At 37.2% G+C, this 20234-nt stretch overlaps 1 protein-coding gene across 1 annotated transcript in view; it reads right to left on the minus strand.

The window, feature by feature from the left end:
- Positions 1 to 20234, minus strand: part of ANK2 (ankyrin 2, neuronal) — a 263985-nt gene that overhangs the window by 36882 nt on the left and 206869 nt on the right. The window contains exons 26-32 of the mRNA XM_012655073.1: positions 10610 to 10834; positions 8975 to 9073; positions 7832 to 7986; positions 6624 to 6835; positions 6105 to 6309; positions 3817 to 3913; positions 728 to 956 (exon numbers count right to left, since the gene is read on the minus strand). Coding sequence (XP_012510527.1) covers positions 728 to 956; positions 3817 to 3913; positions 6105 to 6309; positions 6624 to 6835; positions 7832 to 7986; positions 8975 to 9073; positions 10610 to 10834 — 1222 coding nt within the window. The remainder of the gene's footprint in view (positions 1 to 727; positions 957 to 3816; positions 3914 to 6104; positions 6310 to 6623; positions 6836 to 7831; positions 7987 to 8974; positions 9074 to 10609; positions 10835 to 20234) is intronic.

A 20234-nucleotide genomic window follows, 5' to 3' on the forward strand; every position in this document is an offset into this window, starting at 1 on the left:
AGTAGCTGGGACTACAGGCACACACCACCATGTCCGGCTAATTTTTTGTTTTCTATTTTTAGTCACCCTGCTCATTTTTTCTATTTTTTTAGTAGAGACGGGGTCTTGCTCTTGCTCAGGCTTGTCTCGAACTCCTGACCTCAAGCGATCCTCCTGCCTCAGCCTCCCAGAGTGCTAGGATTAGGTGTGAGCCACTGCACCTGGCCGAAATCCTAAATTTAAATTTCCGATTGGGTAACTTTTGACATAACAATGAGTCAGGTTACCAGACTTTAATAACCAAACATGTACACTGATGGAAAATTCTGAAATAAGAAAAAGTAATACAGAAAAGCACTGGATATCCTCCTTCAACATTTATGCAAAAGAATGTATTTCCTAGACTGTTTTTTTCACTCTTAAAAAATAAGAACAACAAGGAAAGCCAAAAACACTTAAAATGCTACAGTCACTTACATACTTTGAATTTATCAATAACTCATCATTTTTTCCCAAACAATCTTTAAAGGAATCTTTTTACCTCTTCCCATATGCTGAGATCATCCCTCTAGGATAGGTCCAAATGGACTTAAACCAGCAGATTTTGGACCTTGACCTTCTAACTGATCAAGATATGGACTAGTCTTTCATTTTTTATGATTCTATTTATTAAATTCTATTTGAAATATAACCTATTAATAAAGGTATAACAAAATGGTATAAATTGGGTTTTTTTTTAATACAGTACCTCCACATCCCTGCTTCTGGCCACCTCAGCAAAGTTCTCTTGCTGTTCAAGGGTCTTATCCACTTTATCATCAGTCATACAGAAACATCGCAGCCTGGCCTCGATGGGGTCATGCGATTTGGCAAACACTACAAATTTGGCCATATAAGGTACACAGATAATTTCTCTATACACTTGTGAGGCAAAGGTAACGGATTCTTGGATCTGTCGACAATCTATCAGCCAGAACCTATAAAAAGAGATAAGGTCAGTTACCTAAAGTTTAAAGCAACCACTGGAAAAAACACCAGTTCCTTCAGTGTGAGCAAAGTCATCATCAAACGCTTCTTGGAAAAAGAAGGATGTGAGAGCGGGAGATCGTCAATAAAGTCAAAGGAAAGGGAGAGCAAGACAAGGACAGAATGGATGGGGAGGCAGAAGAGAGTGAGGGGAAGAGAGAAAGATATGGCAGGTTCTTAAGAGCAACTATTAACTGTTGTATTTGTAAGTTTCTTCTCTGCAAACTCTCCTGAGCATTCAGTCTCCTGAAACGTATGGTCTGTGTTTTCGAATCCTTTCGATCGAAATCCAGGATCTCACTGTATGAGTTTCGGTTTTCCTCCATCCTTCCTCTTCTTCATGCCATTTCCTGAAATCTACCCAGCTGTTCCCCATTTCCTCGTCCTTTTCCAAGGAACTCTGCAATCACCAGGGTTGGATTGACCCAACCATTTAAAAAATCTGCTCCAGAACTCCTAAATGTTGCTGAATGTAATTCACAGAAGAAATTGTTGGCTCTATGACATCGTGATTACCAGCCGCAGCTTCGTCTGTGACAAGGCTTGGCAAGTGTTTGCTTAAATGTCATTTTATTCGGTACAGGAACGTTGCCAAACCTGTAGGACACTCCTCGAGCTTCCCCCTCACCGCAGGCTCTAGGAAAGACAGCTGCATGGGGACAGTGTAGGCCATCCTGTGGACACGTCTTCCATTTGTTTCTATACGCTTCCGAGGGTGTATCCCCTATGCCCTCGCGTTGGAGCCTTTCCCCAGTGACTACTCTCCTTCCTCTTATTCATTTTCCACAATTTTTAAACATTCCTGCGATTTCTTTCTCCTTTTAGCATCTCTTTCTTTCAAGTTCCTGATCCATCTCTCTTCTTTTTCTCTTATGGTGCTAAAATACACGTAACATTTTAACCATTTTTAAGCGTACAATTCAGTCGTGTGAAATCCATTCACAGTGTTGTGGAACCATCACCACTATCAATTTCAAGAACTTTTCATTATTCCAAACAGAGACTCTGCACCCATTAAACAATAACCCCTCATTTTCCTCCTCACTTTGGCCCCTGGTAACTTCTACCTTCTGTCTCGATGAATTTGCCTATTCCTGGCACCTCATATAAGTGGAATAATGCCATATCTGTCCTTTTGCGTCTGGTGTAGGTCAATAAGCATGATGTTTTTAAGATTCAGTGTAGTTCCTGGCTCATGTCAGGCACGCAATATTACTTTCCTCTTTCTGCTGATCAAACTCCATTCACTGTTTCTTTAATTGTCTGGGAGTTAAATTATTAGTACAGAACATAATAATTCCTCATTTCTTTTTTTTTGGTATTTTAATTGTATTTATTTCATATTTCTTGTAGAGACAGAGTCTCGAACTCCTGGCCTCAAGTGATCCTCCTTCCTTAGCCTCCCAAGCTGGGGCTATAGGCATGAGCTACTGTCCCTGGCTCATTTATTTATTTTTTACATTTTCTGACACAATAGCTGAATTTTATTTATTTATTTATTTATTTTTACTGCAACTCCTTTTATTTTTTGTTGTATTTTTATTTTCATGTAGTTCTGGGAGCTTTTTAAATAATCTTTTAATTGACAAATAAAAATTATGTATATTTATGGTGACTCCTCATTTCTTGATCTACCTTACAGGGCCATCTATAAACGGTGTTGCTAGCCAACATTCCAGCATTGTTTCTGAGTGATGGACTACACAGATCATTGTCGCCATCCTCCGTTAAACCTTCTGGAATCAATCTTTGCTTCGCTGCTCATGTTATTCTGTTTTCCACTTGTATTTTTCTATTGGGTTCCAACATAGGTCCCAAGAGTCACCTCTTCCCGGACATCTTCTTTATCCCAATACGACAAGCACCCTCCTCTGAATTCTTTTAGTACCTCTGGTCTATATCCCTCATTCAGAACATGTTATCTTCTGGCCTTAGAGTGTAGGTACATAACTGGCAGAACACACTGACGCATAGAAGCGTAGACTCAATAGCTGAGCCCTCTGGGTGGCTGGAACTACAAACATGTGCCACCGAGCCCAGCTATAGCTGTGCAGTTATATGTAACTATTCATGCATTTTTATCTTTTCTTCCCCCTTACCTGCCAAATAGGAATTTAAGTTTTAATCACACTCAACTCGAGTTTTCTCATCTGTAAAATGGACATAATGCCTCTTGCCCTATGTAAGTCACAAAGTTGTCAGATCAAATTAAAGAAATGTGAAAGTGCTTAGTAATCAATTAAAGACCATAAAAACAGGAACTAATTAATAAATTGAGTTAATAATTAATAAATTGAGTAGGCATAAGAAATAAAACCAGATAGCTTTAGCTTTTTGAAAACGCGTAATACATAAATGGGAGATACGTAAATGTGTCAGGATGTATAAGAGCCACTGAAACCTCCAAGGCATTTAAGCAAACTATAGTGGGCTTTGTGTTTTTGTTATTGTTCTGTTGGAAAAGTGGTTGAGGCTATTTTGTTGACAACAGGAAATTATCACTCCTGAGACCTTTGAGACTGGAAAAATCAGCAGTGGCTGCTACAGCCTGAGTCAGAATCATCCAGCCAAAGCAGACAGTCACTCATTTTCTTAGATTTTAATCTAACCGGTAGTCCTTTGTCATTATACCGTCACTATTACATTTCCTGACATGTGTAGTTTAAAATGTGAAAGTAAATGCATCCTATATTTAAAATGAAACAAAAATAGCTATCAAAGAATAAATAAACAAGATAAAACAAAAGGCAGGTTTGTGGAGGGGGAGGGGGACGATAACACAGTGGGCTTCTCTGCGCGACATAAGCGTACCTGGCCGACACGTTGGTTGTAAAAGAAACACATTCGTTGACAAATGTTAACGGCGTAGTTCCTGTGATATCCTCCCACTGAGCAGGGGTGGTTCCACCTGAAATAATATGATTGTTGGGGAAAAAATTAGGCAAAGATCCAAACTCTGGATTCTAAAATAAAGTCTTTGTGGTTCTATGTTCACCAGCCCAATCCCACCCACCCCTCAAAATGACACATTGAAAACAAAATGACTAAAAACTACATGCTAAAAAATGACACATTGAAAACAAACAGCAGACACTACCCCTCAAGGAACTAAATTTAAGCAAGTTATTTGAATAACTGTTTACTAGGCATTCTATTCTCTGCCTGACATTCTGAAGCTTTCATCCTAATTGCTGGGCTCTGAAGATAATTTTGAATTGTATACAGTTGATTATTTTAAAAAATCCTTTGGCCAACTAAGGAGCTGAATACTTGGTTAAAATAATAAACAAACTAAATATTCTTTTGTTCCTGAACTTCATATTTTATGCAATTATTTTCAAAAAATGAAATTTCTTCTAAATTTACAACTGAAGATTGGCCATAAAAAAAAAAAGGTTTGGAAAATATTAAGAACTCAATAAATAATGCAGAGTGAATGAAAAAAATTAATGAATGCCAAAGGGTAGCCTCTGCCCATAGAAACATCATCACAAAGGCTGATGATGACTACCTGTCTCTCATTTCCACCGAGAAACTAAGTTGACATAGATAAGGACAAAATTTTAGTCAAAGTGCTGTAAGAAGAATATATGTTTGAAATGAACAAAAATCTTGACTGCGAAGTTTCTTAAAGAAGGGAATGATTTATCAAAGAAAGGTTAGGAAAGTTTATTCTAGGAGGCCTTTAAAATATATATTCTTAGCATAACTATATAACATAGCAATGCAAAACCCCAAATACCTAAGTATTTGTTAAATTAATACATGCATATACTTATTAATTAAAAAATAATTTTAATTATATTTAAGAAATTGTTTAGTAGAAACCTGTCTTAAGAATATGTAGATTAGATGGTGTCTAGGCCCATATGGTATCTTCGTTTGATCGTTACAAAGGCAGGGGGTGCCACAGACACTCTTGGGTCTCAACTGTTTCACATCCATGCCATTATGTTGCACATTATAGAAGATTAATCATATACCCATGGAGCAAAAATTATGGGAAAGATACCCAAAAATGATAGGTAGTAATCAGAAATGAGCATTGGGAAACAGCTCATTAAGTGAAACATATATACGATTTCTCTCTATACTCGTTATCGTCCATGTATTTAAAAATTTTGTCATATTATTAAACTTATGGGATAACCTCAATGGTTCTCTATAATAAGTACAGAAAACATATTAATAAGAAGGGAGAAACAGAGAGAGAAAACAACACAAAGGTGAACGTTTCTGCCAATATGAAGGAAAAATGGGAAAAAAAAAATTCTAACAATACCCAAACCACCAGAGATGGTTATTGTTCCTACTAATGAAGCATTAATATTTACTGAATGCCAACACCATGTAATTATTGATAAATAGGGAAATTATCAGTTAAATTTTGTAGCCCTAAAACAGATTATTTGTGCGGATTTTTTTGCCTCTCACCATTTGTGGTGGTATTGTTATGAAAAGGCAACGTTCTGGGAACGTCTTTTGAGCGTTTGGCAGTTGTCTGAAACATATAACTACCAATTGAAAAGACCAAAAATTAGTTAATCATTAAAAACCTTTCCTTCGTTTTTCCAGGGTTAGTTCCATAGCTCAATGATAAAGACATAACCAATTCCTAGATAGAACAGTTTGGTTTGAACTATTGGGTATAATTATTTAAAGTGCTATTTTTTTCCAGCAGATATAGGTGATGTCTTCAATGAAGGCTTGAAGCCCAGGCTTTGGAGGTAATATCAGCTTGGGTCTGAATCCCAGTTCTGCCAAATATCTATAGTATAATGTGGGCAAGTTATAGAACTTTTTTCAACCCTGGTTTCCTTTTCAGCAAAATGGGATTAAAGTTTCCTGATAGGGTTACTCTGAAGCTGAGAATGGCTATGCATATAAAGTCTCTAACAGTTTAGTTTGGCATAAGACTTTATTTAGTGAATATTAGTTCCTTTCTTTTCACCTTTCCTTTCTCTATGTAATTAAAATGCTTGCCTTGAATTAATGTATATAACCCTGCAGGCATCTTATGGCAAAGGTAATTCCGTATTTACAATGATCCAAGTTTCTTTCCCCAGAACTCTCTACTAACGCTGTCATGTATGATTCACCTGTTATGCTGCATAGTAATCTCAAGGTTGGTGCATCTCCCCCAAAACCATTCAACATGACATCGCTTGAAGCTTTGGGGACAGGAATGGTCATGGTGATTGGCTTGTGGAATTTTCTTCTTCTAGGTTCCAAAGTGACGATGGGGCTGAAGGTCGCTTTGTTGCCTAAGATCTTCTTCACCAGCTCACTGTGCATAGGTTGAGCCTTTTCCAAGTGAAGAAAAATATTAAAATAAACAATATATCATTACATTTAATGTCCAACTTGTTACCCAAAGAGCAGTTGTTTGTCTTAGAAATCAATTTGGTGAACTTAAAACATGGCAATCATGTTTCGTACGACCACTAATCACTGTATCACTAAAACTTCGTGAGACTTGTGATCTCCGATGGCAGCTTTTTTGCTCACCCAGGAATAATTTGATTCTTTAACACAATTTATTTCTCATTTGATAAGGTCATTTTGAATCACCGGAATAAAATGCATGTTAGAATCACTTGCACCTAACATGGGCGTACCTGCAGGCCCACGCGGATCCGCTTGGTTAGAGCCCCCTCGGGGAAGACGGCCTGCACCTGGGGCACCACCGTGCTGCTCAGCACGCCTCCCTCCGGGCCGATCAGGTTGCTGTCCTGTTTGATGCGCGACACCACCGCGAAGTACTGCGGGAAGTCTCGCGTGATGATTCGGCAGATGCGCTTCTTTTCTAGGTCTTCTGGGCTATCGAGCACTGAGACAAGAAATGACCCGCCTTCATTCACACAGCAAGGACTCCCTTCTGAAAGCATTCTAGCAAACCCATCAGCATGGTTAATAGTGAACAGAGTGGCAGCAAAACTCTTTAAAAAAAAACAATAGAAAGATTGAAAAGGCAGGGCTAACCTAACAACATCAGAAAAAGAAAGAAAAACTGCAATCTTTCAAGACCTGCCAGCATTTAGCTTGCATTTTCTTTTTCTTTTGTGAAAACTAGGACTTTCCAGGGCTCTGTGAAAGAAAAGCATCTCATTCCAGGTGCTCATTGCAGGGCCACCTTTGTAAACGAGAGGCCATGAGGACAAATATAGGATGAAAATGAACCTGTTCTATTCTTGGTTCATGTGATGGAGAGGAAGTCGTTTATGAACTCCTTTTCTTTGCAAATTTCAAAGTTAGCTCAAAGGCCAGTTATTGTGGTTTTAAGAAGTAATATGGACCTTCGGGTTCTCAGGGGGAACAGTGCAGAAATAAAATCTGTCTTGGAAGGGAAAGGTTCATGTTTATGTGTTTACTTCAGTGGGATGGTTGTGTCTGAATTAGTCACTGTGGACATAAAAAAGATCAGTGATTATGTACTCAGGGTTTCGATATTCCCCTGATGACATCAGGAAGATGGGATCATGAGCTCTTTATAAATTGCATTAGTGTAGATACTTAAGGCAACACAAAAAATCAGACTGGTTTAAATGTAAAAACTTTGAACTAAGGGGATCACGGAATTTTAAAGAATTAGGGAAAGTTGTTCATTTTTAGAAATAATTTACAATTCAGTATAGAGGCAGGAGCAACAACTATGTTTCTCTTGACTGTTAGGCACAACTAGGTTGTCAAAGTGAGAAGTCCCAGAATCTGATCATACATGATTGGAGATGCACACACACACTCCCCTGCTAGGTCATAGAAAAGAAATGCATCATGTTCACGCTTCCACTGTACATTTCTTTTAAAACCCTTAATCTGAAGGTACCTTCATCCATGCCGTTAAGAATTTCATTCAGTTCATCTTCGGTGTATTCACAGAAATGCTCTTTCCAGCTGTCCCCATTCTCACTGCGCAGGACCACGAGTTCCCTCTCCTTTCCTCGCAGCGCCGCGAAGTGCGGGATCTCCACGATGACGGGCCTGACACAGCAATGCAGAACGTTTAGTGTGGACGGGAGCTAACCAACGGCGAGACAAGCACCTCCACTCTGTCTGTTGCAAAGTGACCTGGAATTCTCCTCTCTCTGGGGACAGGGACAGAGCGGGCCATCCTCTGGAGCCCATTGGCTAGCAGATGGTCACACAGTAGCACTCCACCTCAGGGGCACCAGTCCTCAGGTACATGCTGCTACCTTAAGCCAAATGATGTTTCCCTGTGAGTGCATGTGGCATTCTGGAACTTCTCCTTTGATAAATGTAAGTAGAACACATTTAACCAAAAGAAATGTGCATGCATACCTATGAGATGTGCCAATCTCCTAAAACATTTTCTACAAGGTGCAAATGACAAAATGGTTTAAGAGAGAAAATGGCTTAAACGTTTGCATAATTTGATGTGTCATAAATGAGGAGATGTAAGAAAAGTTGACTACTTGTGAACTAAGGAGCCATGCACTCACGGTTTTTGCTTCAATTTTCCTCATTCAAGGAAACAATAGGCATGTGTACACAGCGTGGCCCTAACAGAGCCCTTCAGCAGAACAGCCAACTGTGTCCAATGCCTATTATATCCAGGATCCAGAACATGCACTACCCTGCGAGGTTTAGGTCACATTCATCCTCGAAATACACAGAGACTTTTGATTTTTGAGTCCAGGTTGCTTTGGTACAGACTCCAAATTCATCATAGCAACATCGTAACTAGCACATGGTACGACTAGGCAGATCTCATGCTTCAACGAAAATGAAGGTCACAGCACTTTAAGGGAAAAGATATAAAAACATCACTCAAAAATAAAAGTCACATACCACAAGGGTCAGAAATGGTCCACTAAAGAGAGGTTATACAGAATTTAAATCATAGAGAGGGACATGTCATGGGCACAATGACAAAAAGAGAAATCATATTGCAGAGGAAGGAGAAGAATGGGGGCCCAGCAGCCATCAATTTGTTTTAAGTCACTCCTACCCAAGGAATTTGGTTCCAGGAGGCCCCAGCTGAAGGATGCGGCTGACCAAGCTTTCTCCCTCATTAAGTGGGGGAGGAGCCGTTGGCAGGTGAAGTTTACTGAGTACATCCAAAGCAGCAGTGAAAGAAAGAACATAAGTAAGCTTCAGGTATGGTTTTCCACAGAACCCCAGCATCACCGGCTGATCCACAGGGTGAACTCTGGTTTCACACTGCGTTTGGTTCTGATCACTCCATTGGTCACAGAGAGCGAGGAACCCAGACCCAAAGTGTGCAATGGAGGCGCGTCTGCGCAAGGAGAGCACCAGCTGTCAGGTCGGTCCCTCTGTGGGTTCACCGCCAGGGCACGAGCCGAAAAAGGGGAAAAAATGCTCCACAGGAAAGACAAGCTGTTGGGAATATGATAAAAACTCTGCTCTGTCCAGAGACCAGACGTTTTCATGGATATTCCCCAACAGATTGGAAGATTATTAAAAAAGCCTAAAACTACCTGAGCATCAGGGGAAAAAGGGTCTGATATACTGAATATGAAAAGAATCATCAGGGAATTACTCCAAACATAATGGCATTTTCTAATGCAACCCAGAACTTCACAGGCTCCTTTTAAAACTCTGGTCTGTCTGAGAGGAGGCCATGAGAGGTGGTTTGTATAACTGGGAACTATAAACACACCCCTTTTCAGGTGTGAATATAATTTGGAGCAACCCTGCTAATAGTTTGCTCCAAATTACAAAGCTTTAGAACATTTCTCGGGTTCTAAAGCAAGAAAACCTCTCCCCCCATATGACGTTGGCAAAGCAAGAGTTCATAAATTTTAGGATTTTTCTCCCAGTGTTTCAAGCACCAAGACTTGATATGACAAGACTTAAATACAATTGATCTGTTTCAAAGTGTTTTGAAACTTGTCCCCCTCCAAAACTTCATCCTGTCGCTGGTGTTCAGCAGTAGCTCGTCATTTCTTGGCACATTGAGATGCCACTTTAATGGAATTGCAGCCGTACAAACAAACAGGAGAAAGAAGAAATGCTAATTTCTGCTCGAAATTGCTAAAAGGAGCATGGCCGAAGTTAGTCTTGATGTTTTTGTCTTAATGCAGACTGCGGCTAAATAGACGGCCAGTGTAATTATAAAGCTGAGGGTAGCAATTTTGATAGCAGAAAAAAACAAATCACATAGACTAAGTTTTTAGGTACTCTCTAAAGCCAGCCCTGCTTTCCAATAGGGAAAATAATGATTCTGTTTCGTAATTACGTGAGACTTTCAATTTATGTTTGCAATAGAGCAGGATTTTTTCTTTATGACTTTACCACTTAAACGTTCTCAGATGAGAAAAAAAAAATACCTACCTTTGGCTAAAACATGGTTATATTCACATTGGGAGTCTAGCAGCTACTACCACATCCAAAGAGAAAGAATAATAATCAACCTGCATGTTTAACTCATTAATGCCTCGAAATAACAGGCATGTGAGTGGAGTCAAACACCAAGGTGCTACTTCCAATTTTTAAAATGTCACAGGAGCCAATCTTCTTTCAAAACGGTTTGACGTACCTTTTTCCATTCCATCCTAGTGAGCTCGTGGACAGGCCACAAGCTCGTCGGCGACTAAGTGGGAGGCTTATCAGAAACCCTTACCCAAGGAACTGAGCACCAGAGGGTCCAACTTCAATCAGGCGACTGGCCAGTCCTTCTCCTTCCACCATGGGCGGCATTGTGGCCAGTCTGTGGCGTTTGACCAGTCGGCAGGTGACTCGCGTTGGGGCGGTACATTTCCGAGGCGGGATAATGATTCGGAGCCCGTTGTGTCTGCACCCCCGCATAGCCCCACCGCGGGCGTCCACCATGAAACTAACCAGAAAACTAAAAACAAAATAGAAGATCAGATACGTTTTGAAATATCAGAGGCAGATAAGCAAGCTTTGTCCAGTAAATTCTTCTCCATAATGCTTTGTTTTTGAAACATCTCTCTTTTTTTATTATTATTTAAATGCATAGTGGTATAACAATTTTAAAAATTATTTTACTTTCTAGCAATGACTTTATTTTATTTTTGTATTATTTTAATCTGTAACTAAGGAAAAATTCTGACTTTTGTTGACAATAGTGACATTAAATATAAACTGTAAATTAAAAATATGTCCAATTGATTTTGAAAGAAAATGGAATGAAATTATATAAAGAATGTTGACAAGTTTCCTTTGGTTATAAATACAAAGACTTCTGCTTCCTTATATGTATGTCCTGAAAAATCCACGTGTTGAAATAGTACAAGGATACAGCAGAAAGGAAACGCCAAATTGCAGTTTTTCTGTATCCTGCTCCAACCTCATCTTACCTAGGATGCAGGTTTTTAACCAATTACATTCTAAAGAGGAAGAAAGCAAAATAACTAAATGTTTGGGATAGAACCAATTTGCTGGTTAGAATATACTTTTTCACTTCTTAAGTAGTGAAACTGAAACAGAGGGGCTGGACAGGGAACAACCAAGTGTTCCTGGAAAGGAGAACTATAATCGGAGGAGACTTGGTTTGTTTATTTAAGTGTACCAAGAGAAGAGGTTTGTCTTGACTTTGAAGTTGTTCCTTTGGAGTGCTCTTAACAGATCCTAATCCTGCTTAATCTGAACGCTTGTCACTGTGTTAGTCATAACAGTCGTTAAAGTCTCTCAGGCACGCACTCTGTCAAGGAGCAAAAATTAAACACCGCAGCAATCTAACTGCTGTGCACACATACACAAAGACACATAGAAACACTCTTAACACAAATTACATTAATGCCTTTCCCCATTTTTGTTGCATTTGCAAGATCTTTACACCAAAATCGAGGTGTAGCATGATCTACTTATAACTTAACCAGCACAGAATCATACCACGATAGCTTTGCCACACCTAGACATTGTCTCCAGCATAACATTTAAAACATTTGCAAGGTATTTCATCAGAGCTAAGTGATGGGATATAAACACAATACATTTATGTTATTGTTAGACAAATGAAGAAAAAATATCTTAGCATCGTCTTCATAGCAGAACACAGAACTCATTAAACATGCTATTAAACAGAAATCCTGTTGCTAGTAATAAAAACGGGTGCGAAGGAGCCCAGAGTGTCTGCCGGAAGCACGTCATGCAGTATGAGACCAGGAGGGGGGGGCACTTCCTTCCCACATGCAGGAGCCAGGCTGGGCCCACCATTCACACCTGGTCCTTCCAGTGCTCAGGAAGGGGTGAAAATTGGAAAGGACAATCAACAATTCAGTACTGAAGTGCTGATGTTTCTGGTCTTTGTCCAAATGTAATGAGAAAATGCTGCTTTTCTTATTACTAGCCTTTACATATGAATTCTTTGAAAATTTCTTTTTTACTTGACTGTAAAATGTTCTATTGTTTCCAAAAAAATGAAAAAAAAAACTGATAATGCTTCTAGACGGATATAAAGATTTTCTTTCTATTTTGTTATTCTCATTGGGTATGATATTATGTAGAATTGTGTAAAAAAAGTAGAAAAAAATTTTGTTTCAACTAGTGCTGCTTCCAAATTCATTGCACTATTTCTGACTCATTGAGAATTAAGATTAATATTTCCTTTGATTTTTTTTTTCATCTTTTGGTTATTATCTCCATTGATGCTCCTAACAGGAACTCAAACTAGTAAGGAATTATTATTACACATCTGCTTAATGTTGTCAATCCTCAATACTATTTGTACCTTTTGAAGGCATTGAGAAGTTTCCACACTCTATTTATTCCAGGGATGGTTTATGGCCTATATAATATCAAGTCTCCATCTAGAAGAATATGTAGAGTATCTTCTGGTGGTTCATTCTCTAAAGAGTGAATTGAAGTAGCTGTGTTCTTGACTATAACAGTGTTTACATAACTACATGTTAGATTACTTTCCCTGATTTTGTGTCTCTGACTGTTCCTCTCTTTGTTCTCACTTGGTCCCTAATTTCTATGCTCCTTTTTTCATGCAACATTTGTCACCCTCCTATTAAGTGCCAGGTGCCCTGCTAGGAACTGAGGGTACAGCAAGTAAAGATACAGCAGCTACTGCCACAGTCTAAATCCCAGACGTCCCATGATGCTTTCGTCATTGCTTAGAACTGCTTCCTTTCCTGGTCAATGAGAAGTGACTACATAAGTCGCCATATAGGAGCTGTAAGTGCCATAAGCAGTGACTATGTTTTCTATATTTCTTCCTGTGTTCCCTGGTGCCTAGCACAGCGTGGATGGAGCACATAGTAGGTAGCCGATAAATAACTATTGAATAAGCAAATGAATGGAAGAGTGAAAAGGGCAAGTTGTATATATTTATGTCTGACAGAGAAGGCTAAAGTAGGAGGTAAATTAATTCTTTGGTCTCTGGACAATCAGAGCAGTCAGAATTCATTCAAATCACTAAACTTAGATGTAGCAAAGCAGCTGGGAAGGATTATCCTTAACGTTAAATATTCTCCAGGCCGATTCTTGCTCCAAAATGAGAGACCTGATATATTTATTTCTCTCGATAGAGGACAGTAGGAAGTGGGAGTAAACAAAAACGAAGAGTTTGAACCTAACACAATAAACAATTTCATTAGGAATGAAAATTATATGAAGAAAGCCCAAAGATGGAGAAATCAAAATAAAAATACTTAAAGACTTAAGCTGCTTTAGTAGATAAATTTACCTACAAGTATCTCTGTGTCATTATAGATCTGGAAAATAATATTTAAGTATTGCACCAAAATGCAAAGTGAATTGGAAAAATTAAGGTGCCAATATGCATAATTCAGAGAAAAATATTAAATTTCTAAAAAGACAAGCCTTTATGTTTTTGTCAAGTAACTAAGGGACACAGACTAAAAAAAAGCCGACAAGTTTTAGTGACAGAATTTTCTTTAGACAGAGAAAGCAAAGAGAGAAAAGAAAGTGAAACAGAAGGATGACAAGACATAATAAGATTGGAAGACACAAAAGAGCTAAATATCAATAGTGAAAATGAGTAAAAATGTTTATAAATCTAGCAAAAAAATTTCTAAGCAAATTAGACTCAAAGAATATAATTGCCAGATAAACCACTAATAAATGCTGAATTTATGGAACTGCATAATAAAAGAAATCTTTTCTTTAAATAAGAAGGAATAGGAAAAATAATGACTAAAATTTGTATCTAAGTGCTGATGAAAAGTCTATTGATAAGAGTCAATATGCTAACCAATTAATCTCAATAGTTTATGGTATAAAATTTTGTAAGCATTTGAGCATTTTGATTAAAAATATCAGAATATCAAAAATTGCCACTACTTGGACAGGTAAGAGAATTAGAGAATAGTCAAGGATAGTTATTCTGCAATGTATAAAACAATTGCAAAAAAGCAAATTGTAAGAGACCATTTACGTTTATGTATCATAGCAAAAAGGAAAGGTTGGAAGTTGTGAGTCATGAGATGAATGAATTCACAAATCTGAGTTGACTGAATAAATGTGATTTTTCTCACGTTTGCAAGACAGTAAACATGTGACAATATAATGCATAGAAACATTTGGAGATGGGAAGAATCAAAGTAAAAACATAGGGTTAAATATGTACAGAGGAGATGGTACATGGGTTGAAGCTCAGCTTTGTCATCTATCTTTTGGGCTGAAGCCTCACCTGTCAATGAAAGATAATCCTATTACCATTAAAGGTTGTGGTGCGAATTAAGTCATGTGTGGGTAAAGCATATAGAATTCAATAAATGCTTGTTCTCATCATTTTCCTTTCTCTACAACCATAGGATTTTATATATTTTGAATATCTTAAGAATGATAATATAGTACAATACACCACCTGAAAAATAAATGGAGAAACTAACATTTATTGAATACCTAGAATGAACCTGCAACTACACTATGCTAAATAGTTTAATAGGATGATGGAATTTTTATTAGTTTATGAAATTTACTACTTAAATAAGATTTAAAAATACTATCATCACAGAGCACAGGATAATGTAGTGAGTACCATGTTCTTCCTCGGTGTAGATGTATCTGTCTTGAATTAATGTTGCAACCTCAGGAAAGTCACTTAACATCTTTAGGTTTCAGTTTTCTTATCCATAAAAGGACAGATTTCGATTAAAACTCTAAGTCACCTCTCAGTATTAAAATTCTATGTGCCATTTACTGTTAACTAGGTTGGGAAACCTACTGAAATGTTCCATTTCAGATGCTCTGAAAAAATTCCTAATTGGAAAATAAACTGCTATGACTTCAAGAAATATACATTATATTTGTTCTCTGGTTAAAACAGCTACTTTGCAGAAAATGTGTACACATACCGCACTAAACATTGACTTAAGGCTGTACAGACAAAAAAATATCACGTGACACACTGGCTTTGATTGCATATCTCACTCTCCAAATGAAATTCCGCAATCATGCAAAGTAGAAACTCGGACTGACGTTTTCTAAATTGTGAGATACAATGTTATCACAATTTAAAAGGAATAAAAGCAGAAGCAATCAACCGTTATTATGCAATGACTTGCCTATAAATACGCAATTTGATTAGCTACATGCTTCAGAGGAGGGAGCGGTAAACAATGATTCGGTCTTTTGAGGACTACCATCCTCCACCCCAAAAGTTACTAATCCTTAGTTTTTCTTTTAATTCATTCAGGACCATGGGATGGGGACGGGGAGGAGGAGATTGCAGCATTCAGAGTGAGTTAGTAGGTGAAAGAACGGGAAAAAAACATCCCCAGGGTGCTTCAGTGATCCACGCATACATAGCAAGAGGGCCTCGCATTAAATCTGAGTCTGGAGGTACTGAGAGAAACTCACACCTTGAGTTCTTTCTCCTTTATAATACCATTAATCCCTTCCTAACCCTCCCAATTCCATAAACTGAAAAACTGATGGAAAATGGCTTTGAAAAAAGTGGTTCGAAATATTAAGATCACCAATTATTTATCAATCACTGCATTCATGCATAGAAAGATAATATTCAGTGTGTGTTTGAGAAAAAGTTTAAGGATGGTGATAAAAGTTTTAAAAAAAGGAAATATAAAACTGTCTTTTTTGTAGACTGACAACCTGTAGTGTCATAATAGATGACTATATAATAAAAATACTATAATTAGCAGTCTGATAGAAACCTTTAAAAATAAGTTCATCAAAATAAATAACAGAATAATGAATATTTTTAGAACACTGACTAAGCCATTCTAGAGTACAATTTCCAAAATATCAAAAGGTTGCATTTAAAGCAGTACTAGCAAGGAAATGTGCTTTAATAAACTTTCAGCCTTTGGCTTACCTAGAATATGGTATTTAAAAAAACTAAAAAAACAAGACAAAAAAACCCTTGTAAGTGCCACTTAAAATCATAACCTTCAATAAAACTGTCTCTTTGGCTAGGTATCTTCACACTAAAGCATCCTGAGGCAGGGGTATGCAGAAGGAGATGGCGAAAGGGGGAGAGGACTAGGCGGCGTGGTCAGAGGAGAATTATGCAGAAGTTCACCTGCTGTTGTCACGATCGAGACATGGAGAGGTGCGGCTGCAACAGAATAGATACTTTAGCACAGAGAAGGAATGGAGACAGTGAAATATAAAAAAGGAACTCAGAAGAGACTTTCAACTGAAACATATTATTTATATACCGATACAGCATTCATCAAAGAAAATGAAAATCCAGATGAGACATAGCTCTACACAAATGCCGAGAGAAGAGCGAGGGATGGGGCTTTGTGGTGACTCCCAGTTTAGGAAACTGGGGAGGTTATAAAATCACTGCAAATGGGATTTGTAGCCTCAGTCAACATCGGCTTGTGAGGGCACGTGACAAAGTCTAAGTGTCCAAAATGCAGCAAAACATCAAGGGGTATCATAATGAAAAACATCAGGTCTTTGGTGTTTTTAGGATGGACTTAGTTTTGATGGACTTTGATGGACTTAGTTTTGATGCAAAAGCTTTCCATTCATACCTGTAATTCTTTAAAAATAATGATAATGCCCTTTAAGGCCACCACAGAAGAAATGCAAACAGAAAGCCACAATTTAAAGTATAGCTTCAAGGACAAACAGTAGCATAAACTACAAGGCAGAGTAGGTAACATTAATTACCTACTAGAAGGGAACAAAAAAACTATGCAAGCAAAGTCTTAGTGCTTTCGTCAAGACTTTGCTCCCAGCTTTGGGGATTGCTGTCCTCCCCATGGGTCACAGTGTCTAATCCCTCTACGGTTCTGCCTGCTACTCTTCTTCTAGGTACAGGTCTGCTCTTCCTTAAACCCTCCATACGTTTCACATGGTTCTCTTGTGTTCCCAACACTGGATGACATACAAAAGGGTACATGTCTATTGGACCAGAAATCTAATTTTACAAAACAGTTGTTTTGCTACTTATTATAAACCAATTTTCTTCGTCTATCTTCACGTGTCTAAAAAACTCCCCTAGAGTGTTACAAAATACATGAGCAACCAAATTAACTTAACAACATCATGAATTGACATGTAATTGTTAGCACTTGCTGTCATTACAACACTACAAAACTGATGGCCTTTGGAATAACGATATTTAAGATGAATTATAAAGCCAGCTTTTGCTAGGAACTGTGCCTTACATCTTCTAATTCATCATGCACTTAGGAAATGAAGAATTGTAGAATTTAAACTCTTGCCCAAGCTTGTTTTGGTATGATCATGAATGGGATGCTAGAAGTAACTGTTGGTTAGAGTCATTGTGAATCAGTAGGCAACTCTTTAAAGAACAACAAAAATATTACTATTAGTCTTTTATTTGCCAGGTATTGGCTATATCTAGGGGCAGAACAGATTTTTTAAATCATTCATACCCATTCTTCTCTAGTCATGGACATTAGTCATTGGAAACATAGACTAGAGGTAAAATAAAATCGCCAATACTTAGAGGCTGTGTCTTCTATTAATGCCTAATAGAATACCTAAAATGCCTTTATTAAATGTAATAGAACATATACATACAAATTAGTGGCATGTGCATAAAAAGCTAACTTTATTATCCCCCTATCAAAATGTCATTTTTTTCTTACATTTTGGGCAAAGTTTGAAGTGGTTGAAGAACCTACACAATTAATGAAAAGGAAACTGAGTTCCTCAAAAAAAAATATATAAAAGATACCATTCAGAAACCTGGTATATGATGAATAAAATTACAAGAAATCAGTGTCACATGACATGGTATGAGGAATGTTACTCATATACACTAATATCAGGGCTGCTTTCAAATACCATGAAACTCAGAATCATGGAGTTTCCAGTGATAATTACCCATGCTTTTAGAGTCATCTGTGGCATTGTGTTTGTTCAAATACTAGAGCCACTAATAGGTGCTAATTTACCTGATAAAACTAACAAAAAGTCAAACATTACCATTATGTGTTGAGCCACATTGGTATTGTCACTTAGAGGATTCGGGATACATTTTGCTTAACTGATCTGCAGTTTGTGAAAGGTTTGGAACATGTGTATGGGGATTGTATAAATACTAATGGCTACAATCTGTTGAGTGCTTTTTCTTTCCAGGGAAAGTGCTAATTATTTAAAACACATTTAATCCTTAAATCTCCTCTCTGGGATCAATAATATAACTCTCATCCTACAGATAAGTAAACTGAAACTCAGAGATTTTACGTAACTTGTATCTAGTGTCACACATTGTCAGTGTCAGGATCTGAAACCTGATAGGTCCGACTCCAAAGCACATGCTCTACCACGATGCTTCTCTCTCTTTCACAGATCAAGTGTCTTCCACCTTTAAATAACAACATGTAGGTTCGTTTCTTAAAGGCAGTAGATAGACCTTATTTATCTATTTTCCTAAGCGCCTGGCAAAATTTCTGGTACTCTGTGGAATTAGATAAATGTGTGAAGAATGAATACATATGTGAATGGAAGAGATAAAGAACATATGATAGAACTAGCTGTACATTAATTAACTAGATCTCCTGAATAACCTTTACAAAGCTTCACTAAGCAAAGTTTTCCCCTTCTAATGGTTTATATAAAACATCTGGACTACGGGCTCTTGTAGAAAATACTAATGACAGGGCCCCAAAACAGAAATTCTGATGAAATTGGTCTGGGTTGAGGCCGGGGAACCAGTATTTTTTAAAGCTCCTAAGTGGTTCTAATGTACAGCTAAAGCTGAGAATTAGAGTCAATATTAAATGTTTGACATTGACAGAAAAATTGGGTTATTGAAGGCTATGGTTTTAAAGATCCTTACCTTAATAAATAATTAATCTTTAGCCATTGGATGTTGTTGGTTAATTATAAGAAATCAACCATAATTATTTATAGGTGTATCTAGTTTTACACAGTTGGTGTATAATTGATGTACTTAAACTGAGTATTTCATTGCCCTTCAGTAATTAAAAAACTTCTTTAAGAAGTTCCTTTTTAGTGTAAATAATTTATTTTAAAAATTGAAGTATTACCAGGACACTGACTCCTTTGTAGATGCAGTTATTAATAATTAATTACATTTTATCTAAAATAATCTCATCACTTTGCAGGCTGGATGTGGTCTTTAAATACTTCGTCGTGGTTTTTAAATTCTTATCTATTATCCTTCAATGTCCAGCCTTCGTTTCCTTCTCACTCACTATTGTTGAGAAATCTAATAGCAGAATGCAATGTTGTTTTTTGAATAATTTATAGGTGTGAGATTTTAATTATCTTTTTACACGTAAGTAAATTTGAATGAGATTTAATTTGTCTGGTTTTTTAATTCCCTTGAATAATTCTTGCATCAGGAACTAGCTTTCACTTCTTTCACAAGGAAAAAAATATTATGATTACTTTCAATACCTCCGTAACTGATTTTTTTCTTCTATGAACCTTTAGTTAGTAGAAGATTAGACCAAGAAGTCCAACATGTTTAACTAAAATATCTTGGAACGATTTCCTGAAAGGAGAATATTTTAGAATAATAAAAACAAGAAAGGGTCTCCTTCTCAAAATAGTTATGGGGATATGAACAAGGAGTTTGGGATAATAATTAAAACCAAAGTATTGCATTTTGTTATGTAAAATATGGGTAGGGCTTTTAAAAAGTAATTAAATTTAGAAAATGAGAATTTTACATATACTTATGATATTACCATATTATTTCAAACTACTAAAAATGTAAGGAAAAAACCAGTTGCAAGACTGTCACAATTTAAAACTCCTTAAAGAATTTTTATTCCACATAATTGAACACCTTAAGAACAACGTTAAGTATGTCTGAAAGTCTGACTCAAAGTCCT

The sequence above is a fragment of the Propithecus coquereli genome, unplaced genomic scaffold (genome assembly GCF_000956105.1).
Source record: "Propithecus coquereli isolate 6110/MARCELLA unplaced genomic scaffold, Pcoq_1.0 Scaffold46, whole genome shotgun sequence".
NCBI lineage: Eukaryota > Metazoa > Chordata > Mammalia > Primates > Indriidae > Propithecus > Propithecus coquereli.